The following is a 23,047-nucleotide window of genomic DNA, read 5'->3' as shown; positions in this document are numbered from 1 at the left end:
GAAAATGTCAGCAAGCAACAAATTAATAACTGGTTTGCAAAAGAAAAAAAATTTTTGGAAAAAAAAAGTGTTTTGGAAATAGGAAATTCAACCTTGACCCAAGTTGTGTTTTTCATTCAAGTGAAAGTGTATTGTTTTTCTAGCCAAAACTAAAAAGGTGACTGCACCAAAAGTGAAACCAACCTCCCAAAAAAACTTTTCAATCCCTGATTATTATAGATTCGTTTGTTGCAGTATAATTCAAAGTTTCCTACTAAGTATAAAATACACATGGGATTGCACATGCAAACCTACGTCTCAGCTAATAAGAAAGCAATCTCTTGAACAACAGTTTTAGAAGAGAATTTTTCTACAGTATATCACAATACAATTAGTTTTCTATATTTTTATTTTTATAAACTCTTTAGTGCTTCAACACTGAGGTGACAAAAGTCACAGGATACCTCCCAGTATCGTATGAGACCTCCTTTTGCCCAGTGTAGTGCAACAACTCGACATGGCATGGACTCAACAAGTTGTCTGCAGTCCCCTGCAGATATAGTGGGCCTTGCTGCCTCTATAGCTGTTCATAATTGCAAAAGTGTTGCTGTTGCAGGATTTTGTGCACAGACTGACCTATAGATTATGTCCCACAAATGTTCGATGTGATTCATGTCAGGTGATGTGGGTGGCCAAATCATTCGCTCAAACTGTCCAGTGTGTTCTTCAAACCAATCACAAGTAACTGTGACCATGTGACATGACACATTGTCATCCACAAAAATTACATTGTTTCTCGGGAACATAAAGTCTATGAATGGCGGCAGATGTTGTCCAGGTAACTGAACATAACCATTTCAAGTCAATGATCTTTTTAGTTGGAGCATTCCAGCCCACACCATTATGGAGCCACCACTAGCTTGCACAGTGCCTTGTTGACAACTGGGGTCCATGGGTTCATGGGGTCTGCACCACACTAACCCTGCCATCAGCTCTTTTCAACTGAAACTGGGACTCACCTGACCAGGCCATGGTTTTCCAGTCACCTAAAGTCCAATCGACATGGTCATGAGCACAGGAGAGATGTTGCAGGCAATTTTGAGCTGTTAGCAAAGGCACTCGCATTGGTCATCTGCTGCCAAAGCCCATTAACACCAAATTCCGCTGCACTTTCCTGAAGGGTATGTTCGCTGTATGTCCGATGTTGATCTCTGCAGTTATTTCACCCATTGCTGCTTGTCTATCAGCACTGATAACTCTACCCAAACGCCAAGCTCTTCATCGCTAAGTAAAGGCCATTGGCCACTTTGTTGTCTTTTGTGAAAGAATCTTGAATCACAGACATTTGTCTACAGATATCACCTTAAGCTGCCACTACAATCATCAAACTCAGTATTAGAAGCCTTGTTTGATTGAAGCAGTGCTTGTATTCAGCCATAACCACTGAAGGTAAATCTGTTCTGTTGTGGCCAGAGCATGAATTGAGATAAATATTCTGTCTTACATTGACAATAAAATTTTTCCACACCTTTACAATTTCCTTAACTAGCTACTTTAAAAACGCAGCTGTCTACCCAGTTGATGGAAATAGTGATGTCATGTATGGGATTACTAGAGACTGGGCTACCACCCGTCTGCTTTGATCAATCACATCGTCACCATGCCAAAGACCCTATTTTGAGCATATCCAATGTGGTGACCAAAACATTGACGGCAACACCTGCAAAAAAAAAAAAAAAAAAAAAAAAAAAAAAAAAAAAAAAAAAAAAAAAAAAAAAAAACAAATATCATACAAACCAGTACACTGACTGAACCCAATGAAATTAGCAATACAACTCCGAGAAAAGAGGGGTTTTGGGCAATGACGAATTAAATTTCAATAACAAAAACATCACCATTCAAGATGCAATGCAGAAAAATCCAAACATTTGATCAAACTGCCAAAAAATAAAACCCAACAAAACCGTCCAAAACACACCGTAAGATCAGGGATAACCTTTATAGCTCAACTCTAGACCAGGATACCCCCACCCTCCCCCACAACTGCAAAGGCCAGTATCCCAATCTCCAGTCCACATATAGAGCTCAGCCATAGAGTAAAAGTGCTGTTACAGTGTCGGCAGCTCTCGGGTTGCATGTTGCAGTTGGTAACTGTATGCACATTAAATTATTGGAAGGGAACATAATGAATGATGAGTTGGTTAAGACAAGCCATGAGAAAATTTAAAAGAAACATTGTAAGTGGATCAAAGTTTTTTTCATTAAATCATAGGATAAGGTAGGTGGATCAATTTCTTTCTTTTTTTTTTTTAGAATTGCACTGACAGTATATTAATAAACACTGATCCATCTACCTTCTCCAATAATTTTAATTAAAACATCGATGCACTTATTCAGTGGTTATACAGGCACCTAAGAATACTGTTTAAATTACACAACATATTCTGTTTTGTATGACTTTCATATATGACAGTGTTCTGCACAGTATATTCCATTGTGCCACCATGTAATTTTGTACACTCCACATCATGACAACTGGGGCTCACTAAATGACACACTAACATACCTCACAAGCACATCATCACCACATACACAATGCCCTGTACTACAACATTTCACTTCCACTTCAGAACGCACACAACGCAACTCGATGATGCTATGCAACACATCATGGCACAGCAAAACTACTTCACAGGTCAAAGCACATGGTGATATCCTACAACACAGTATACCTCAATTAATAAGGACAGACATCTATGATCTACCTCTGCTTTTCCATTGAAATTAATTTTGGTGTAGTCTATTTTTTATTTGCTTTTGCTCTTCACAGTATTTCTGTTTTATGATCTTGTTTCCTTTTTTATTTACTATAAAGCAATGTAAAAGTGTTAATGTTCCAGGTTAAGTATGGTGATCTCCTTCCAGCAGATGGTATTCTGATACAGAGCAATGACTTGAAAGTGGATGAGTCTTCTCTGACTGGTGAATCGGAGCTTGTTAGGAAGGAAGTGCTGGTTAAGCCTATTCTGTTATCAGGTACAATTTACTTAATATTTTTGTAGCAGGGGAGAAATGAACTGCATTTCTAGGTTCTATGGGTAAACAACACATCGTAGAAGGGTCTCAGATGGAAAAGTGAGTAGTCAGTATCTGAATTTTATGTATTTTGAACATCTTTCCTAATAGGCACCATAGCAGTTTCTGTAATGTTTCAGCAGAGATTTGTAATTTTCCTTTTTGCAGTATATATGTGGAGCCAGATCAGTTGAATACTGCTCATCAGGTTTTCCATGTGACCTCTATTGTTTTTCTGCATTACAAACAGTGTTTTTTTCTTTTTTTAAAAGTGGAATTTAATGTGGCCATTTGGTAGCACAGCCCAAAATTGGTTGTAGTGCAGTATTCGGTTAAATGATCTGTGCTAACAGGGGAAGAAAAACATAAAAGAGCAACCAGAGTTGTAGCAGCTGCTAAAAAGTGCCAGTGTGTGGTGTAGCAGATAGATGGCGTGAACCGGAACTCGAGTGAGAAAAGATAAGTCGCATGAGGAAGGTGTGTCCAACAAGTATTAAACAATCTTTAACAACTTTTTGTAGCTGTCTGCAGTGTTGGAGACAAATTGAGAGCATGCCACAATAGTAATACTGTACAGCCCACTATGTCTTTAAAGACATGTTCAGAGAGCAGCCTTCTGTTTCTCTCCATAGTCCTGACATTATGATACCTGCTGTATTTTACAGTGCTTTGGAATTAAAATAAAGTCAACATCAAAGGTGTGCTGTATTAGTAAAAACTTGCCAATCATGTCTTCCTTTCCCAACTCCCTGCCTCCCTGCCCACATGATGTTTCGTCACTGCTACTGCTGTGCCACAGTGCTACTCACAAACAGAGGTCCCCCAGCAGTGGAAGTGATGTTTTCGAACCTCTATATGGTGATGTTGGTTAAGATCCCAAGTATCAAAGCCTGCAGCCATTCACACTGGTGGGCTCTCGTTTGTGATTAATCAAAGAGAAAAAAAAGGAAAACTGTAATTTTATGTGACTCTCAGTAACATTAAAAAAGTATTGTTTCACAGACTGATTGGGTAGTATAATGTGTAGGGCAAAGCCTTCATATGCAGAAGATTGTGGATTCAAATTTAGTCAGGTATTGAAGTTTTCATTAATTGTAAATTTTTTATCAAAATGACTTTGATCTTTGTTTGTATTTAGTTAATTGCCTTAATTGTAATTTTTTATTTCTATCCCTTTGTCACATTGTTTTAATCACCATATGAATTTTTTCTTTATATCATTCTTTTTACACTCAATTCATGTGAATGTGAATTTATTTATTATACTGTTTAAATATTTGAAAATGCCGCTTTCTCGATTAAAAAACAAAAGGTAAAATAATCTGTTTTTATTAACTGTACAAAAGTCTCAACAAATATATTTTTCATTATGAGATGAACATTTTTTGGATGGTAATCGTTACAAAAACATTTAAAACAGCTTAAATGCCTACTGCACTATGGACACAATAATGTAGATGAAGATTTAAATGAAAGAAGTGATTATAAGTAAAATGAAATCAAAGCAGAATGATGAATAGATGAATAGAAATAATGAATGCAATGTGGATAGAGCAACATGGAAAAAACAAAGGAAATGAAATCAAAATTAATGTGTAAAATTAATTAAAATCAAGTAAACAAAGTAAGTACCTTACTAGAGTTGAACCCATGACCTTCTCCTTGTGAAGACCTTACGCTATACATTACACCAGACAACCAGTCAGTTTGACACCACTTTTTAATACTATTGAGCATTACACAAAATTCCAAAATTTTTTTTGTTAATTACTCGCAAGCAAGAGCCCGTGAGGCTGTATGGCTTCAGGGTGTGAAACTTGGGAACTCAATCAACATCACCATATAGATGGTTTCAAAAAGTCAGTCCCACTGCCGAGGACCTCTCCTTATCAGTTCCTATTTCAGAGCTCCGTAATAGCACAGGCCCATAGAATAGACCTTTCAGAACTAAGTGTGAGCAAAAATTGTTAAAACTGTGAGCATCTTCTTTACTGAAAAAATTGTTTTTATCCTAAGAATTGGAAACTAATACAATGTTGGCACATGTTTAGATCTATTTTACCCTTACTCATTGTGCTGGAGTCTTCAGTCCTAGGACTAGTTTGATGCAAGTTCCCTGTTAGTCAGTACAGTACAAATCACTGCATAAGTGCTGCAATCTACATCTATTTATCTCCTTTTCCAGGGTGGTGATGCTTCTGGGAAACCTGGAATTACATCTTACCTGGAAAAATCAGGGAATTGAAACCTCAGGGAATTCTGCATTTTTAACCTAGCACTGAAATTGAATTTTATTGAGTTTTATAAATCACAAATTTTAAAATATTTAATATCTCAGTGTGTGATAATTACATGAATATTATTCCATGTAAGTTATTTGTGTCTGTAAACAGTTTTAAGGCACAGTCAGGAGAACTGAAGGATTGATGAAGCTTGACAACTTTATAAGCAGCAATGAGCAATTCTTCCTTGGTATCTTCTTTAATCATGAATGTATAAATAGGCTTTGATGCCGATGCTACGCCGACTCTATATGTACAATTCTTCATAGAAATGTGATGTGTGATGTCTGCCTTACCTCCATGAGTTACTGAGATGAGACAGCTAGAAATTGTACACAACACTTCCTGACCATCCTTTCTTTTGTATAATCATCCAAATAGTGACACTTACTCTTTCCATCCTTAAGCATTTTTGTAAACTATGATAAGTTTATTAGACTGTAAATAGTCAACAATAACACTTTAGTCATCAAAGTGAATGTTACTATATGCTTCACGCCATATATACCTGCACTGAACACTTCAAATGTCACTAACCTGCACTCATTGTTCAAATTATTTTAGAAAGAATAGTCTTCTCAGATTGTTATTCAAATGGGAACTGCCCAATTCTTCCATGTGGCACTGCTTAAATAGTTCCAGCTCAGTAATACTGGAGAAGTTTGGTATTTTCTCAAATGATGGTCCTAGATCTGGACGTTACTTGCATTGTTGATACAGGATATGTAAAATGCAATGCCATATGTGAGACAACCTTGTCAACATACATTTGTTGACATATGTAAAACTAACAGAGGCTTCATTTACATGTTGTGGTAACAGATGACGTTACTTCAGTACTTGAGCCAGTCTCATAACAGTATTTTACAAAATCGGGACAAAATTTGGTCTTGTTGGAATGTCGGGACAAGAAGGTCCATAACGGTGACGGTCCCGACTCATTGGGAAGCATGACAACCCTACTTGCAGTAGCACCAGGCAAGTCACATGTCATGTGATTGATTGAGCCACGTTAATACTTTGAGTGTTTCAGCTTGTTGGGAAATCTCGACCCCATTCAGACACAAGTATCATTTACCCAGCACTTACCCAGCCATTAAGACTGCACAATGTCATGTGGCATAGAAGATGACTAGTTGTTGCAAAGGTTACCAAATATAATATATAGTATTATATGCCTAATAATGATTAATTTTACAGAAAAAAAGTCTGGCTAAGCATACAAATACAAGAGAGAGAGAAAGAGGGAAGCAAAAAGGGGGAGAGAGAGAAATTATTATGGGTATTTTATATAAGAGTTCAGAAATTCAGGAACAGAAAACCATGTGTGATCACGGACATAAATATTAAAACAGCACTATCATTTTACTTACCTTATACTTCATTGTAAAGGTTTTCTGGGAATGTTCATCTGTGTGGGGTCTTCGACGAGAAACTACCGGAGGAGATATCAGCCCACAGAGATGAACATCTTACTTACTTTTCACAGCCAAACCTTCAAAATTACATAAAATAGTTGACTTTCCTTCTTCAGTAAACAAATCGCATGCACGTGCAGGTGGTTGTTGTTGTTGTTGTTGTTGTCGTCTTCAGTCCTGAGACTGGTTTGATGCAGCTCTCCATGCTACTCTATCCTGTGCAAGCTTCATCATCTCCCAGTACCTACTGCAACCTACATCCTTCTGAATCTGCTTAGTGTATTCATCTCTTGGTCTCCCTCTATGATTTTTACCCTCCACGCTACCCTCCAGTACTAAATTGGTGATCCCTTGATGCCTCAGAACATGTACTACCAACTGATCCCTTCTTCTAGTCAAGTTGTGCCACAAACTCCTCTTCTCCCCAATTATATTCAATACCTCCTCATTAGTTATGTTATCTACCCATCTAATCTTCAACATTCTTCTGTAGCACCACATTTCGAAAGCTTCTATTCTGTTCTTGTCTAAACTATTCATCATGCATGTTTCACTTCCATACATGGCTACACTCCATGCAAATACTTTTAGAAATGACTTCCTGACACTTAAATCAATACTGGATGTTAACAAATTTCTCTTCTTCAGAAACGCTTTCCTTGCCATTGCCAGTCTACATTTTATATCCTCTCTACTTTGACCACATTTTTTTCCATTTGTCAGGCATTTTAAATTTTTTACCACACACTTGTGAATTGCCATAATGTAAAGCCACTTCCATATTAGAATGGAAAAAAATATCAACTTTCACAAATGATGCATTCATTACACAGGCTTCATGGAAACTGAGTAGATGGCAAAATATATAAAATATCAACAATGCAGTATGTAGAAGATGGTCCATTGTTGAGAAAAATATTTTTTATTGATTGTTGCAGCTTCTGTGAGGTACTGAAAACTGAATGTGGTTTCCATGTTTTCACTGAATGAATGGAAAAACTACTCAAATTCCAAGGACTTCAGAAGTTATTTCATTCATTTGAAAATGTATTGTGCCATTTTAAGGGGAAGATCTGGAAAGTTCTTCTCAGCAGGGACGTAGCTCAAGGCATGTACATTCCATTTCATATTAAAAGTGAAAATTGACCAAAGGTGGACTTGAGGTGTTTTTCCATTTATGTCTTCAGTTGTTATTGCAATCTTTTATTTATGTATTAGTTGCTGTTTTTACATATGACTTGCACACTAGAAGATATTGCAGTCCGTGTTTCATACACTACATTTACATGCGACACATCTTCCTAAAGATGGAAACTGAATTTCGGCACTGTTTTTTGCTCCCATGTTACATGTGACACGTCTTCCGTAAAGGCAAAAACTGAATTTCGGAAATAGTTTATTCTTGTCATGTTCACACATAGTGTATGGAAAGTAAAAAGTGTGATCACTAGTAGAGTACACCCATTTTGCCACTTGACGGCGCTAGCTGTGACTTAAGCGCTACTCACCAATGCAGTCGAAATACACTTTCGCATTTGCACCTCTACTTTAGATGTTATGTAGTCACAATTCTCATATATCCTGTGGGAACATACTTAAACTACACTATTAAACCCAGAATCAATTCTGATGATCGGATTTTTCAATTGTTTGGACATGGAAATAGGAGAACACGGCAGTGGGCAGTGCATAAACTGCGTGACTTTGCTCACAGTAATTAATGTCTGGATTGTCAATATATTAAAGTAGCAAGGAATCATCGAATGTTATTCTGCAACACAAATATTTATTCTTATCACATCACTTCAGATTTTTACAGTTGACCAACTAGATAATGATCGTGAAGTCTACTACAGAACATTACACATAAATAACTCACTTTTAGTAATGCTGTGAATAAACTAGAGTTATAATAATATAAGTCATTTGTTGTGAAAAGTTTTCAATCCTGTATTATGTACATGCAGACAATGAAACAAACTTAATTCCCACTGGTACATTGCAATGAAAACTGTAAAGGTGTATTCATTCATGCAGGGACGAACTTGCTGCAAAACAGCACTGAAGAAGAGATTGTAAATGAAGCATGAAATCTCACCCGGATGGTGAAACATGTGTATGCAGCATCAAAGTTAATTATTAATAGTATCCTGCACGTAAGATTGGTAACTGATAAATGTATAAACAAATAAACCTTCACGGCAAGGGACAGTGCTACATACTTGGTGCAGTTTTTGTGGATTCGAATAAATTTATCACTGATAAATGCAACATACAAGATGGGCTGCATCTAAACAGGCTAGGATCAACAAGATTCAGCAATATGTATAAAGTCTTCCCACATCAAGGGGAACAGGGGTCCCCACTTGACCATCTCCAAATCTAATGCAATTTGGTGTGAAGGTTCTCTATGGTCTTTGATGGATATTACCACATCTCAGTCCAATACCTTCAGTGAATGAATTTTTAGGGGCTTTTAAAGAGAGGCTACTCATCTTTACATCACATATAAAGGTGCAAATGTCCCAAGTTTGCTTGGCTTTTTCAGAAGTTGTAAAAAACATTTGGTCTTTTGCTGTACGATACATGACACCTTTTTGTGCTGAAACACAGCATGGCAAGAATGAGGGATTTAGCCACATCCAAATATAGATACAAGCCTCTAAAGTGGCTGCAAAATTTGTCGCACTATTCTGAGAGCCAAGATTTGACCGACCACTGCTACTTTTCGTATGAACCAATCACACCAAAACTTTAGAGTGCTATTCCTACCCGTGAAGCCTACATGTGGATCAAATTTAATTCCCACTGGGCGCCTAAATGAAAAGATATGCATCTGTAAAGATGGAAAAACTTTTCTACATGTAAATTTTAGGGTATTTTTGGGGGGCAATATCTCAAATGTGTCTTGCACAATCCTATTTTTCTTGCCACAGCTGGAAAGAGCATGCCTTAAGCTTTCAAAGTTATATTGTTTAATTTATGCATCTTGCATATTGATGAGTAAGAACGTTTCAAAAGTTATTATTTTAGCACTTCGAGAAGATGTAAAAATGAAATATTTTGCTCATGAAGTCCCATAATTAACTTTTTTTATTAAAGTACATAAATCAGTTACAAACATTAATTTAACACATACCATAAAACAAATATAATACACAGCACAGCAAATTTGCAAAACAAAAATACTAAAGAGTCAGTTTCATTTTTGGTTAAACAGTTCTAAATTTTGTCAAGGACAGATTGTGGATAACTGTATTGTCTTCCTGATGGTGGTGGTGGTGGTGGTGGTTGTGGTGGTGGTGGTGGTGGTGGTGGTGCTTCTAAAGTCATGAAAATTTGTTGCTCAGGAATCTAGTAGGTGTCTTTAGCAGTTGGCCGGTGGAGGGAATGAGCAGGACCGTGTGGGTGCATCAAGCTGATGAGGACATGTTGTTGTTCACGTGAAACTTCACACATGCTTCCAACCTACCAAAAATAGTCATACATACATGCAATATATTGTCCTGATTGTAAACTTGCAATTGCGATCACTGGAATTTCTTCATCTGCTTCAGAGGCATAAACTTGAATGCTGTAGCGTCACTGGAAACTCTGCTTGCTCTGAGCTAATTACAATTAATTTACTTAAATTGACAATTTTCTCTTTCTCCAGATATTGTATGTCCCATGGCAATTTTGTTTCTTGATCAGGTTGATATTTTTCGTCTCTTCTTTTGGTACACACAAAACTTTATGCCTGGAATACTATCACCACTGAATTTGAACAAATCATATAGAGTCAATATTTGGTTACCTAAGTCACTCTGCAGACTAGCAAAAGCTACTAGTCTTTCTGCTGTTCCCCCAATGTCATCACAAGGCCATTTACTGTGGCTTGTTCCGAAAAAATTCCATTTAGCTGTGATGCCAAAATCCTTTTTGTCCAGACATAAATTGATGAAATTTTTGAAATTCTTATACTGAGCAGCTGAACAATCACTAACGTAATAAATGTTCTTAATGTTTTCAATCTTTGCCTTTAAATATGCTATTAACTTTATCTGAAAGTCATGAACAGCAATGGTATCATGATGGAGACAGTTTCTGATCATGACATACATGAGTAAACTCACCTTTAGAAAGGTGAGGACATTTTGTTTTACTTCAACACAGCTTTTCCCTTTTCGGTTTGCAGGTGTTACCAAAATCCCATCTTCTATCTTTAGTTTCCTAGCCTTCTTCACCATTTTAGTTGAAACAGCAAATTCTTTAGACTTTTTTCAATAGTCGAGCTATTTGGGGCCAGGGTCAGAATTTGAACTTTACTGCAATTGCCTGAAGTCTGAAGCTTGATCTTAAGTTCTTCAATTAAGATGCCCATGTCTTTACATTTTTGGCATTCTTCCGTTTGCTTTTGAGCAGCACCTACTTGGCTCACACCAGCAGCTGTGGCAATTACCTTATTAATGCAGCCTTGGGCTTTCAGAAATTTGCGCTTTATGTACCCCATTGAATCGCTTTTGTTGATCTGTTGAAGCTTTAGTGGTGACTCTCATGGTGGGATGATTCTTTTTGAGCCACTTCATGTCTACATTTGGTACAAATTTTCCGACCAGGTTCAAAAACTTTATTAGTCAGTAACTTCAACATGTCAGACATTGCAATGGTTACTGATGTTAAAGCCTTCTTCACTACACGTTTTTCTTTACCAAGCAGGCTGCAGCAAGTCTTCTGCAGGAACTGAAATTTTTTCATCAACAAGGCATTATGGTATGCCCAAATTTGGGCACCTTCAGTAAAATCAAGCCCAGACCTATGTCTTAGAAGGTCCTTGTCCACTGGTAACATTTCCTTAACTGATTGTAGTTGGCGTTTCCAAAATAGAAAGGTAAGGGCTTATGAAAATCAACTCCATCTGATCCACCGAAGTAACAGGGTGCAAGGGTCTCTTGGTTCATTTTATGCAATAGTTTATTAGCCCATAACAAGCAACTTTTAAAGCTCATGAATATCCTGGTTTGAAGTGTAGCAGATTCGGACTTGTTTGTATATAAAATATACAAATTAGCTATCAAAACATAGTGTTTTAGTGCTTACCTTCAGCTACAACAATGATCATTGATTATTCAAACACTCAGTACTCAACACTAACATTTTACAGTGTCAACACCAAAGATTACACCACACAGAAGACTGACATTAGGAAAAATGGCAATATTGAAAGCAACAATTGAAAGTGTAGATTCAGCAATATACCACCGCTGTGTGGATAGAGCCTTAAAAATTATTGCTGCTTCATAATGCTGATTTAAACTGAGTGGCAATGCATATATATCACCATGCATTGTAGGGTTAAAACATTCTAAAGCAAGATAGTGTTCCATTATGATCTAGATCTTATAATCTTATGAGTGTTTTCTGAAGTTTTATTATATTTATATTCTACAGTATAAAATAATGTAAAAGCACTTCTCATTACCGTAATTACATTCCATAAACCACAGGCAAATCTTATACTATTATAAAAGACACTACAATTACACATTTTTTGACTTAGAACTTCAAATTGTATTAATATTTTATAGTTATCGATAATCCATTTCCCCTACTTTTGATAGGTATTCTTATTCATTGATGGAAGATAGAAGATCCAGAAATTTAGCAATATAACTTTGAAAGCTTAAGGCATGCTCTTTTCAGTTGTGGCAAGGAAAAAAGGATTGAACAAGACACAGTTAAGATATTTACCCCCCCCCCCCCCCCCCCCAAAAAAAAAATTACCCTAAGATATGCATGTAGAAACTTTTGGCCAACTTTGCAGATGCATATCTTTTCATCTAGGCACCAAATGTTAATTAAATTTGATCGACATATAGACATCGTAGGTAGAAATAACCCTCTGAAGTTTTGGTGTGATTGGTTCATACAAAAAGTAGCAGTGGTCAGTCAAACCTTGGCTCTCAGAATAGTGTGACGAATTTTTTTAACAACTTTAGAAGCATTTATCTATATTTAGATGTGGCTAAATCCCTAATTTTTCCCATGGTGTGATTTGGCATAAAAAGTTCTGTATGTATATTAAAGCAAATGGCCGAATGTTTTCTAGAACCTTTAAAAAAGCCTAGCAAACTTGGCACATTTGCACATTCGTATGAGATGTGAAGATGAGTAGCCTCTCTTTAAAAGCCCCTAAAAATTCAGTCACTGAAGATATTGGACTGAGATTTGGTACATACCCATCACATACCATAGAGAACCTTCCCACCAAATTTCATTAGATTTGGAGAGGGTCGAGTGGCGATATGTTTTAATATTGGTCCCTTTGATGTGGTATGACCCTATAATGATATTTGTAAGATCATACTTAATAAGGGAAACTAGTATACAGAGATGGGGGTGTAAAAATTGATAATGAAGTTGAAATGATAATACGTAAACAGCATTTTGAAAGAGATGCCATTACAAATTTTCAAAAAAGTAACAATACGTTCATAATGCAGTTGAACATAAATGGTTTAAGTTCAAACTATAAAAATGGCAGAGAAACAAAACTTAACGACTTGCAATTTGTTTTGTCAGAAATACCAACTATCAAGGTTGTATGCTTGGATGAACACTGGCTTACAAAGAATAGTATTAAAATCTTAAGTAACCTTGATAACTTTTATGCTGCCAGCAGATTTTGGTAGGAGTAATTTAACATGAGGAGTATTTTGTATACTTGTGGGAAGATCAGAAGAGTATAGAGCAAAATTCGATTTTGATTCCCTTAATGAAGAATGTATGTCTGAAGGCTGTTGTGTAAAGTTAGGGCAAAATATTCTAATTTTTCTCGAAATTCCAGTGTATATTGCAAAAACTTCAAAAAGAAACCAAGAAAAGAGTCATAATCACTGCTGATTTCTACATGTATCTATCCAGTAAAGCCAAGAACTCAACAAAATTCATTAATATAATCCAAATATCAGGTTTCACTGCAAATTTCACTGATTTTACTCCAGTAAACGAAAAGTCTGCAACGTGTGTAGATAATATTTTAACCAGTTATACTTATAATGAGGCAAATAATTTTTTTTAGATTTAGGACTTTCTGATCATTATGCTCTGTTTATGGAATTACCAAAAACAATAGAACCTTCCTTGAAAAAAACCTACACCAAACGCCAGTTTAGCAAAGAAAATATGAACTTATTCCATCACTGGTTAAATAAGGTGCAATGGGCTATAGATCATAGTATTTCATGCTCTGAAAATATTGAAACTTTCTTGGAAAATTCCCTACACATTTTTAATGAAACTTTACCCCTTATTGTACATTGTAAAAAAATATGAAATGAAGTGGATTACTGAAGGAATAAAAATCTCTAGTGCAAGAAAAAGATCGCTATGTAGGGAACTACACTCCTGGAAATGGAAAAAAGAACACATTGACACCGGTGTGTCAGACCCACCATACTTGCTCCGGACACTGCGAGAGGGCTGTACAAGCAATGATCACACACACGGCACAGCGGACACACCAGGAACCGCGGTGTTGGCCGTCGAATGGTGCTAGCTGCGCAGCATTTGTGCACCGCCGCCGTCAGTGTCAGCCAGTTTGCCGTGGCATACGGAGCTCCATCGCAGTCTTTAACACTGGTAGCATGCCGCGACAGCGTGGACGTGAACCGTATGTGCAGTTGACGGACTTTGAGCGAGGGCGTATAGTGGGCATGCGGGAGGCCGGGTGGACGTACCGCCGAATTGCTCAACACGTGGGGCGTGAGGTCTCCACAGTACATCGATGTTGTCGCCAGTGGTCGGCGGAAGGTGCACGTGCCCATCGACCTGGGACCAGACCGCAGCAACGCACGGATGCACGCCAAGACCGTAGGATCCTACACAGTGCCGTAGGGGACCGCACCGCCACTTCCCAGCAAATTAGGGACACTGTTGCTTCTGGGGTATTGGCGAGGACCATTCGCAACCGTCTCCATGAAGCTGGGCTATGGTCCCGCACACCGTTAGGCCGTCTTCTGCTCACGCCCCAACATCGTGCAGCCCGCCTCCAGTGGTGTCGCGACAGGCGTGAATGGAGGGACGAATGGAGACGTGTCGTCTTCAGCGATGAGAGTCGCTTCTGCCTTGGTGCCAATGATGGTCGTATGCGTGTTTGGCGCCGTGCAGGTGAGCGCCACAATCAGGGCTGCATACGACCGAGGCACACAGGGCCAACACCCGGCATCATGGTGTGGGGAGCGATCTCCTACACTGGCCGTACACCACTGGTGATCGTCGAGGGGACACTGAATAGTGCACGGTACATCCAAACCGTCATCGAACCCATCGTTCTACCATTCCTAGACCGGCAAGGGAACTTGCTGTTCCAACAGGACAATGCACGTCCGCATGTATCCTGTGCCACCCAACGTGCTCTAGAAGGTGTAAGTCAACTACCCTGGCCAGCAAGATCTCCGGATCTGTCCCCCATTGAGCATGTTTGGGACTGGATGAAGCGTCGTCTCACGCAGTCTGCATGTCCAGCACGAACGCTGGTCCAACTGAGGGGCCGGGTGGAAATGGCATGGCAAGCCGTTCCACAGGACTACATCCAGCATCTCTACGATCGTCTCCATGGGAGAATAGCAGCCTGCATTGCTGCGAAAGGTGGATATACACTGTACTAGTGCCGACATTGTGCATGCTCTGTTGCCTGTGTCTATGTGCCTGTGGTTCTGTCAGTGTGATCATGTGATGTATCTGACCCCAGGAATGTGTCAATAAAGTTTCCCCTTCCTGGGACAATGAATTCACGGTGTTCTTATTTCAATTTCCAGGAGTGTAAAACGTAACTAAAGTCCTGATTTCATTACCTATGGAAAAAAGTACAAAAATATTTTTAAAACAGTTGTAAAAGTAGCCAAAGAACTGGCAAATAATAGATTTATTTGGATAGTGAAAACAAATCGAAGGCATTATAGTCAGTGATCAAAGCTGAAACAGATGCTACAGATAGAGATTAAAGGTTTTGTAAATCCTGCTCAAATTTATGAATTAATTAATGAATTCTTTATAAATGTAAACAAATAAAACATCAATGTAGAAGATTACCCACCCAAGGTAAATTTCTTCAATGGTGAGCAATTTGAAGGTGAACTTTTCAGTACATTTGCGAAAACTGCTGTACAAGTTATAGAAAATGTGATACTAACACTAAAAAGTAAAACATCAATGGGATGGGATTGGATACCAACAACCCTTGACGAAGGTTATTTTCCAAACACACTGAAGTATGCCTTAGTTATGCCACTATTCGTAAAAGTCACAAAAGAACATATGGGAAACTATCGCCCAGTCTCTCTTCTTCCATCACTATCAAAAATATTTGAAAAGATTGTTACTATACAAATTCAAAATTTCATAGAAAAATTTAAAATAATCTCAAAAAATCAGTATCTGCTATAAATCATTTTGTTGATAAAATTAGCTTGTCTCCAGACAACTCACCGCATGCAACAGGAATTTTTTGTGACCTACCAAAGGCCTTTGATACTGTGAACCACTCCTTGCTACTCTACAAACTGGGAAAGTATGGGATTAGGAACCTCGTATCAGAATGGTTTAAGTCCTATCCAACCAACCAAAGACAGAGTGGTTATATCATCAGAGACAGGAACTTCAAAATGGGAAACTATTTCACATGGAGTACCTCAAGGTTCTGTCATAGGTCCCATTCTGTGTCTGTTTTACATAAATGATATGCCTGTTAACGTTGAGTATCACTCAGTTTTATTTGGAGATGACACATCTGTAATCATTAAAAGTAACAGTATTGACAAAATTACACAAACTGTAGTGAATACTTTAGAAAAATTAGATACCTGGTTTGATTTAAATGGGCTAAAATAAAACATGGAAAAGACTCCATTAATGCAGTTTAAAACAAAACAAGCAAAATTATATGGAATTCAGGTCAGTCACAGCAACCAGGATTTGCAGTGGGCTAGCTGTGTGAAATTTGTCAAATGCATCTAGATAAAAATCTATCATGGGGATCACATATACAGTAACTTGCAAATAAATTAAATAGTCTAGCATTTGCAATGAAGATCTTGTACAATGCTACCAGTATGGACATAAGAAAAGTAATATATCACAGCTACTTTGAGTCAGTAATAAGCTATAGAATTGTATTTTGGGGTAACTCAAACCATATGTCTCGAGTACTAAAACTTCAGAAAACGATCGTTAGAAATATGCACAATGTAGGGTGAAGAAAATCACGTTGTCCACTCCTAAAAAATCTGAGTACGAGGGTTGGTTGAAAAGTACTTGGAACAGAATAGGAAAAAAGTAGTTACATAACTGAAACTTTTTTTATTTTTCAATGTAGTCTCCTTGTAGAGTAATGCACTTGGACCAACGATGTTCCAGTGCCTTGACCCCATCTCAAAAATGAGTTTCCTCCAGGCCTGCAAAATAGTTGTCAACTCCGACTATCAAGTCTCTGTTTTAAGTGAATCGTCGTCCACCAAGAAAAATTTTCAGTTTTGCGAAGAGATGGAAGGCCGACAGACCATATCAGGTGAAAAAGGTGGGTGTGGCAACAATTCATAACTTAGTTTGTGTAATTTTGCAATGGCGATGGCATGTGTGTAGGCATGCATTGTCTTGATGAAAGGTGACTTTCTTCCTTGCTAAACCTGGTCTTTTTCGCAACATCTTTTGTTGCAGTTTGTCCAGGAGGTTAGCATAGTATTCTCCAGTAATTGTTTGCCCAGTGGGGAGATAATCTACAAATAGAATCCCCTTCGCCCCCCAGAACACTGATGCTATGACCTTTCCCGCTGAAGGAATTGTCTTTGCTTTCTTCGGTGGTGGAAAATCAGCATGTTTCCACTGCTTTGACTGTTGTTTTGTCTCTGGGGTATAGTAGTGCACCCAAGCGTCATTTGTGATCACAAATTGGCGCAAAAAATCTTGTTTGTTTCTCTTAAAACGGGCCAAATATTGTTCCGATATGTCCATTCTCGTGCTTTTTTGAACCAGCGACAAGAGTTGCAACACCCATCTTGCAGATAATTTTCTAATTCTTCAGCTGAAATGTGGTATACTCTCTCAGATGACACCTGGCAAGCATGAACAATTTCATACACTTTCAATCGGTGATCCTCCATGATCATTTTGTGCACTTTTGCAATGATTTCTGGAGTAGTAACACATCTTGGCTGACCACTGCACGGATCATCATCTAAGCTCTCCTGACCAAATTCAAATTCATTTGTCCACTTGGCAATAGTTGAATATGAAAGAGGAGTGTCCCCCAGTGTGTTCTAGAAATCGGCTTGAGTGTCCTGTGCTTTCATACCTTTGTTTGCGAAGTACTTAATCACTGCACGAATCTCAGTGTTTTTCCATCTTTGCAAATCACTATGTGGGAACAACAACAGAGCCATGTTACCACCACAGCTGTCTTCCAAAAGCACTAATGTTGCTTGTGTTTAGAGGCAACACTCCAATGAATATCATGTGAACAACTCATTACACTAGCGCCTATCCTGGTGATTCTGATAACTTTTCAAACCATCCTCATCCATTAAGTGTTCCTTCATTATACATATATGAGCTGATTATCTTTGTTAACATTAACCCTGATTTATTTGTAGCAAATCATTTTCAACATTATTACAACAGAAATCAAAATAATTTTATGCTGCCCACCAACCATTTAAAACTTTATGCTCAAACTCCACATTATATGGGTATGAAAATTTATAACAAAGTAAAAGGATGAGAACTGCTCAGCATAAATTTAAAAACACTGCTAAAGACGATATACAAGAAACTAGTGCAGAAATTTTACTATTCAGTAGAAGAATTCATAAATGATAACCAGTAAATTTGAGCAGGAGAGAGCACGTAGTTAGGACTGTTAATTTTTAAAAGTTCATTACTTTCTAAAAAAAATTATTAATTGCTTAATTAATTGATTATGCTACTATATATTATATTATTGAGATTATAAGGAAAATTGTAAACCAGTTGTTATGTTTTGAAGAACATCCTGTACATTAAGTCAATGGCTTGAAATTGTATGTTATGAGACAATAAACTTCTATTCTATTCTGTACTGCAGAATACTGACAATCTTTAATCCTCTCCCAATGTTGTTTCTTCAACTATTACTTCAAGCCTTTCAGTCAGGATTTAGATTTTCTTGGCCAGTAGTCAACCAAGAATGCACCTATATCTCACAAGCCACAACAAGAGTAGTCTTAAAATAAATGCTGCTTGCCAAAAAGTGACCGTAATGGAGTGTGCCTACAGCTGAAAAGAAGGAAATTCTCATAGGTCTACCAGTCCATAGACCAGAACAAGGCCATGATTAAAAATTACTACATACTAAAATAAAATTTCTATGTATTTTCTCACCTCTTAACTGCTGGACGCTTGGAAACTTTCTGTTCTGATTTAGGTACTTTTATGGATGTAGGTTCCTTCATTTTGAAAGAAAATCGACATAAGAAACTTTCTCCTTAATGAGAACCATAGTACTTCAAGTTAGTGAAAAGTGATGAAAAAGGATGATTTTCTACTGATGAATTCTTTAATGAATCTAAGCAGTAACAACATTTAGTGATTTTTGAGGCCTGATGTACAATATAACCTGCTATGTTGTGTACAAATGTTTTTCATTATCACACTGTTTTATTTTTTATTTTATTTAGTTATTGTGGTTTACATGCCTAGTTCCAAAGGACCAAATTGAGGAGCAAACCTCCAAGGTTATGGAATGTATCAGTACATGAAATTATAACATAAAAGTAATAACAGCTAAAATATTTTATGAACCCAGAAAAGTCAAGCCATGTTGTAGGGCTCATTGGCTTTCCACTCACTATTATTTTCACAAAAATTCAGAGTAGGTATTAAAATCCGTGGAGAAGAGATAAAACCTTTGAGGTTTGCCGACATTGTAATTCTGTCAGAGACAGTGAAGGACTTGGAAGAGCAGTTGACGGAATAGACAGTGTTTTGAAAGGAGGATATAAGATGAACATCAACAAAAGCAAAATGAGGATAATGGAATTTAGTCGAATTAAGTCAGGTGATGCTGAGGGAATTAATTAGGAAATGAGACACTTAAAGTAGTAAAGGAGTTTTGCTGTTTGGGGAGCAAAGTAACTGATGATGGTCGAAGTAGAGAGGGTATAAAATGTAGACTGGCAATGGCAAGGAAAGAAGATAAATTTGTTAACATCAAGTATAGATTTAAGTGTCAGGAAGTCGTTTCTGAAAGTATTTGTATGGAGTGTAGCCATGTATTGAAGTGAAACATTGACGATAAATACTTTGGACAAGAAGAGAATAGAATCTTTCGAAATGTGGTGCTACAGAAGAATGCTGAAGATTAGATGGGTAGATCACATAACTAATGAGGAGGTATTGAATAGGATTGGGCAGAAGAGTTTGTGGCACAACTTGACTAGGAGAAGGGATCGGTTGGTAGGACATGTTCTGAGGCATCAAGGGATCACCAATTTAGTACTGGAGGGCAGCATGGAGGGTAAAAATCATAGAAGGAGACCAAGAGATGACTACAGTAAGCAGATTCAGAAGGATGTAGGTTGAAGTAAGTACTGGGAGATGAAGAAGCTCGCACAGCATAGAGTAGCATGGAGAGCTGCATCAAACCAGTCTCGGGACTAAAGACCACAACAACAACAACAACAACAACAACGCCATGATTTTCACTGTCATTTATGGCAATTAGTTTTTATTTTATACTCCCTTTGTACAGATCTTTTGATGTCAGTGCATTTCTTCATAGTTGTCTTTGCCAATATTCTTATCTGATTGACACAGTTCCCTCTCTTTGGTAAAACATTCTTGACAGGCACATATATTGACTGGAGCATACGTAAATTTAGAACGTCTACTGATAAAGTGTGGACATTGCAGGTCAATGGTCTAATAACACCAAAATGTCATTCTAGTGGATCCTGATTGAACTTGGCAGTCAGTACATATTTGAACCCTTTATTCCACAAGTTTTCAGCTATTTCTGACATGCTCTGTACTGTTACTGAGAGAGACTCCAATGTTCTGTTTGAAGCAAAACTTACTGTATGAAGTGGTCAGAAAATGAGAAATATGCTGCAGAATTTTGTGGTGGTCTGACTTTTTTCCCATACCACATGGTGTTTTTGAGTTCAGAATGTCACAAACATTGTTTATACACTGAGTAAATGTTTCAGTTGGCTCACTGGAAAGGAAGGCAAGGATGCATTTGCTGAAAGGAGGTCAGGTGTATGTTTGTATATGTCAAATTTACTACATGCCTTTACACCAGCAAATTTTAGTGAACTCTCCAACTTCATAAAATCCACACTTCATAATGTTAGTGCCAAACAATGCAGAACATTCATTATGAATGTGGTTACATATGTATTTCAAAATATGTTCTGCATCTGAAAAAGCTCAAACTTTTGTAAATAGCATTTAGTATTCCCAATCTTTCCTAATATTTGCAAATAGTTTCCTGACTTGTTTGTTAGATTGGCTGCTACCACAAGTAAACCCTGTAATTTTACAGTCTGCCTGCTGCAGTTGTATTATAACCTGAATTAAGACTTTTGCTAACATTTCTCCAGGGATTGCCTTTTTACTCACATAGAATGAAACTGGTTGTACTGAACTGTGTAGCAGAGGTACAAACATGAAAACAAGGGAATGAACAGCTAAGACTTTATTTTGGTCTGCAGGAGTCATACTGCCAGAGTCTGAAAACCCATTGAACTGACTATCCTCTCTCAGTTTAACCTCATCAAACATAATTACCTCTGTCTTTCTGTTTACATCAGTCTCTTCTCTAAAATTCTCTTTAATAGCATCTAAAGCTGTCTTGTTTATACCATATGTGCAGTTCAGACCCTTTCAATGTGTCCTCAAATGCACATCTGAAGGAAGAGGTAACAGATCCTGTTTCAAGCAATGCCTATAACCCCATCCACAGCTCGTGGTCTAGTGGCTAGCGTTGCTGCCTCTGGATTCACAGGATCCCAGGTTTGATTCCCGGTCAGGTTGGGGATTTTCTCTGCCCGGTGACTGGGTATTTCTGTTGTCCTCATTATTTCATCATCATCATCATCATCATTCATGACAGTGGCTAAATTGAACTGTAAAAAAAAATTGGACTCTGTAAAAATTGGGACTTTGTACAGGTGCTGATGACCACGCAGTTGAGCACCCCATAAACCAAACATCATCATCACTACCTATAACTCCTAGAAGATTTAATATGCAATTAAAAAAAAAACTATATAGAAGTATTTCACCATTGTATCTCATGCGTTTTGGATCCTTTTTCTGGCACTTCTGTAACATAGCATCTGCAATTATATTTTGCTTACTAGATAAGGTTTCATTACAAGTGTGTTTCTTTACTCTACTTAATTCTACCTGTAGCAAAATCACTGTAGCCTTCTCTGACTTGAGCTTATTGTTCGCCCTAGCCAAGCTACTTTTTAATTTTTTTTTTATTTGTAGTTTCAATACAGTTACTTCATCAAGTGACTAACTAATGTAGACCTATCAAGCAACTGGGTTCTAAATCAGAATTCTTAAGCATTTGAGGGTGTTTTATTCACAATTTTGCAAGCAGTTTTCCTTTTTGTGAGAGATTTTCAGAGATTTTCTTTGCTTTAATGGGGTTGGTAAATACATTGGCAAATGTGGAAAAATGTGAGGAACTGAATGTGAGCTCAAGTGCCAATTAAGTCTACTTCCTTTCCACCAATAATGAATTCATCTGTTTTAATATTAAATTTTCACCAAAGTGAGCATCACAAATGTAGGAGTTTCTTGTTAGCTCCTTGCCTTATCTTGCGATAACTCTTTTTCTATTTGTTAAAATTTTCTACATGCTTTAGGAGCTTGAAAATGTGTCTTTCCTCAACAGTGCAGCATCATCACTTCAGTTTAGGAGGCTGCTGACCCAACTATTAATTTCAAATGAAATACTCACTTGGCAACCATGTATTTTGGTTCAATTCATAATCAAGCACCACTAATAATCTGTACTGTTCCAAAATTGCACACATATAACTCAAAATATCCGCAAATCAGCAATGAAGCACATGATATAGTGTTTATAGACAACACTGAGCACAGTCCGCAAAACAATTGCAGTGCTGCACAGTGGGAGATTACCGCACTAATCCTATTCAGCCCACGTTATTGGAGAGAAGATATCACACTTTCTACTGCTATACACTATCATTTACATGTTAAAAGTTCAAAGCTGTTTACTAGCCCAGTTAAATATGATGC

At 37.5% G+C, this 23,047-nt stretch overlaps 1 protein-coding gene across 1 annotated transcript in view; it reads left to right on the top strand.

The window, feature by feature from the left end:
- The window catches only part of LOC126108776 (plasma membrane calcium-transporting ATPase 2-like), a 532,870-nt gene that overhangs the window by 98,241 nt on the left and 411,582 nt on the right, over positions 1-23,047 (top strand). The window contains exon 5 of the mRNA XM_049914127.1: positions 2,880-3,015. Coding sequence (XP_049770084.1) covers positions 2,880-3,015 — 136 coding nt within the window. The remainder of the gene's footprint in view (positions 1-2,879; positions 3,016-23,047) is intronic.

The sequence above is a fragment of the Schistocerca cancellata genome, chromosome 11, assembly GCF_023864275.1.
Source record: "Schistocerca cancellata isolate TAMUIC-IGC-003103 chromosome 11, iqSchCanc2.1, whole genome shotgun sequence".
In the NCBI taxonomy this organism is placed as follows: domain Eukaryota; kingdom Metazoa; phylum Arthropoda; class Insecta; order Orthoptera; family Acrididae; genus Schistocerca; species Schistocerca cancellata.
Note: the sequence above shows the minus strand (reverse complement) of the source record. Positions and strands in the feature narration are given on the sequence as shown.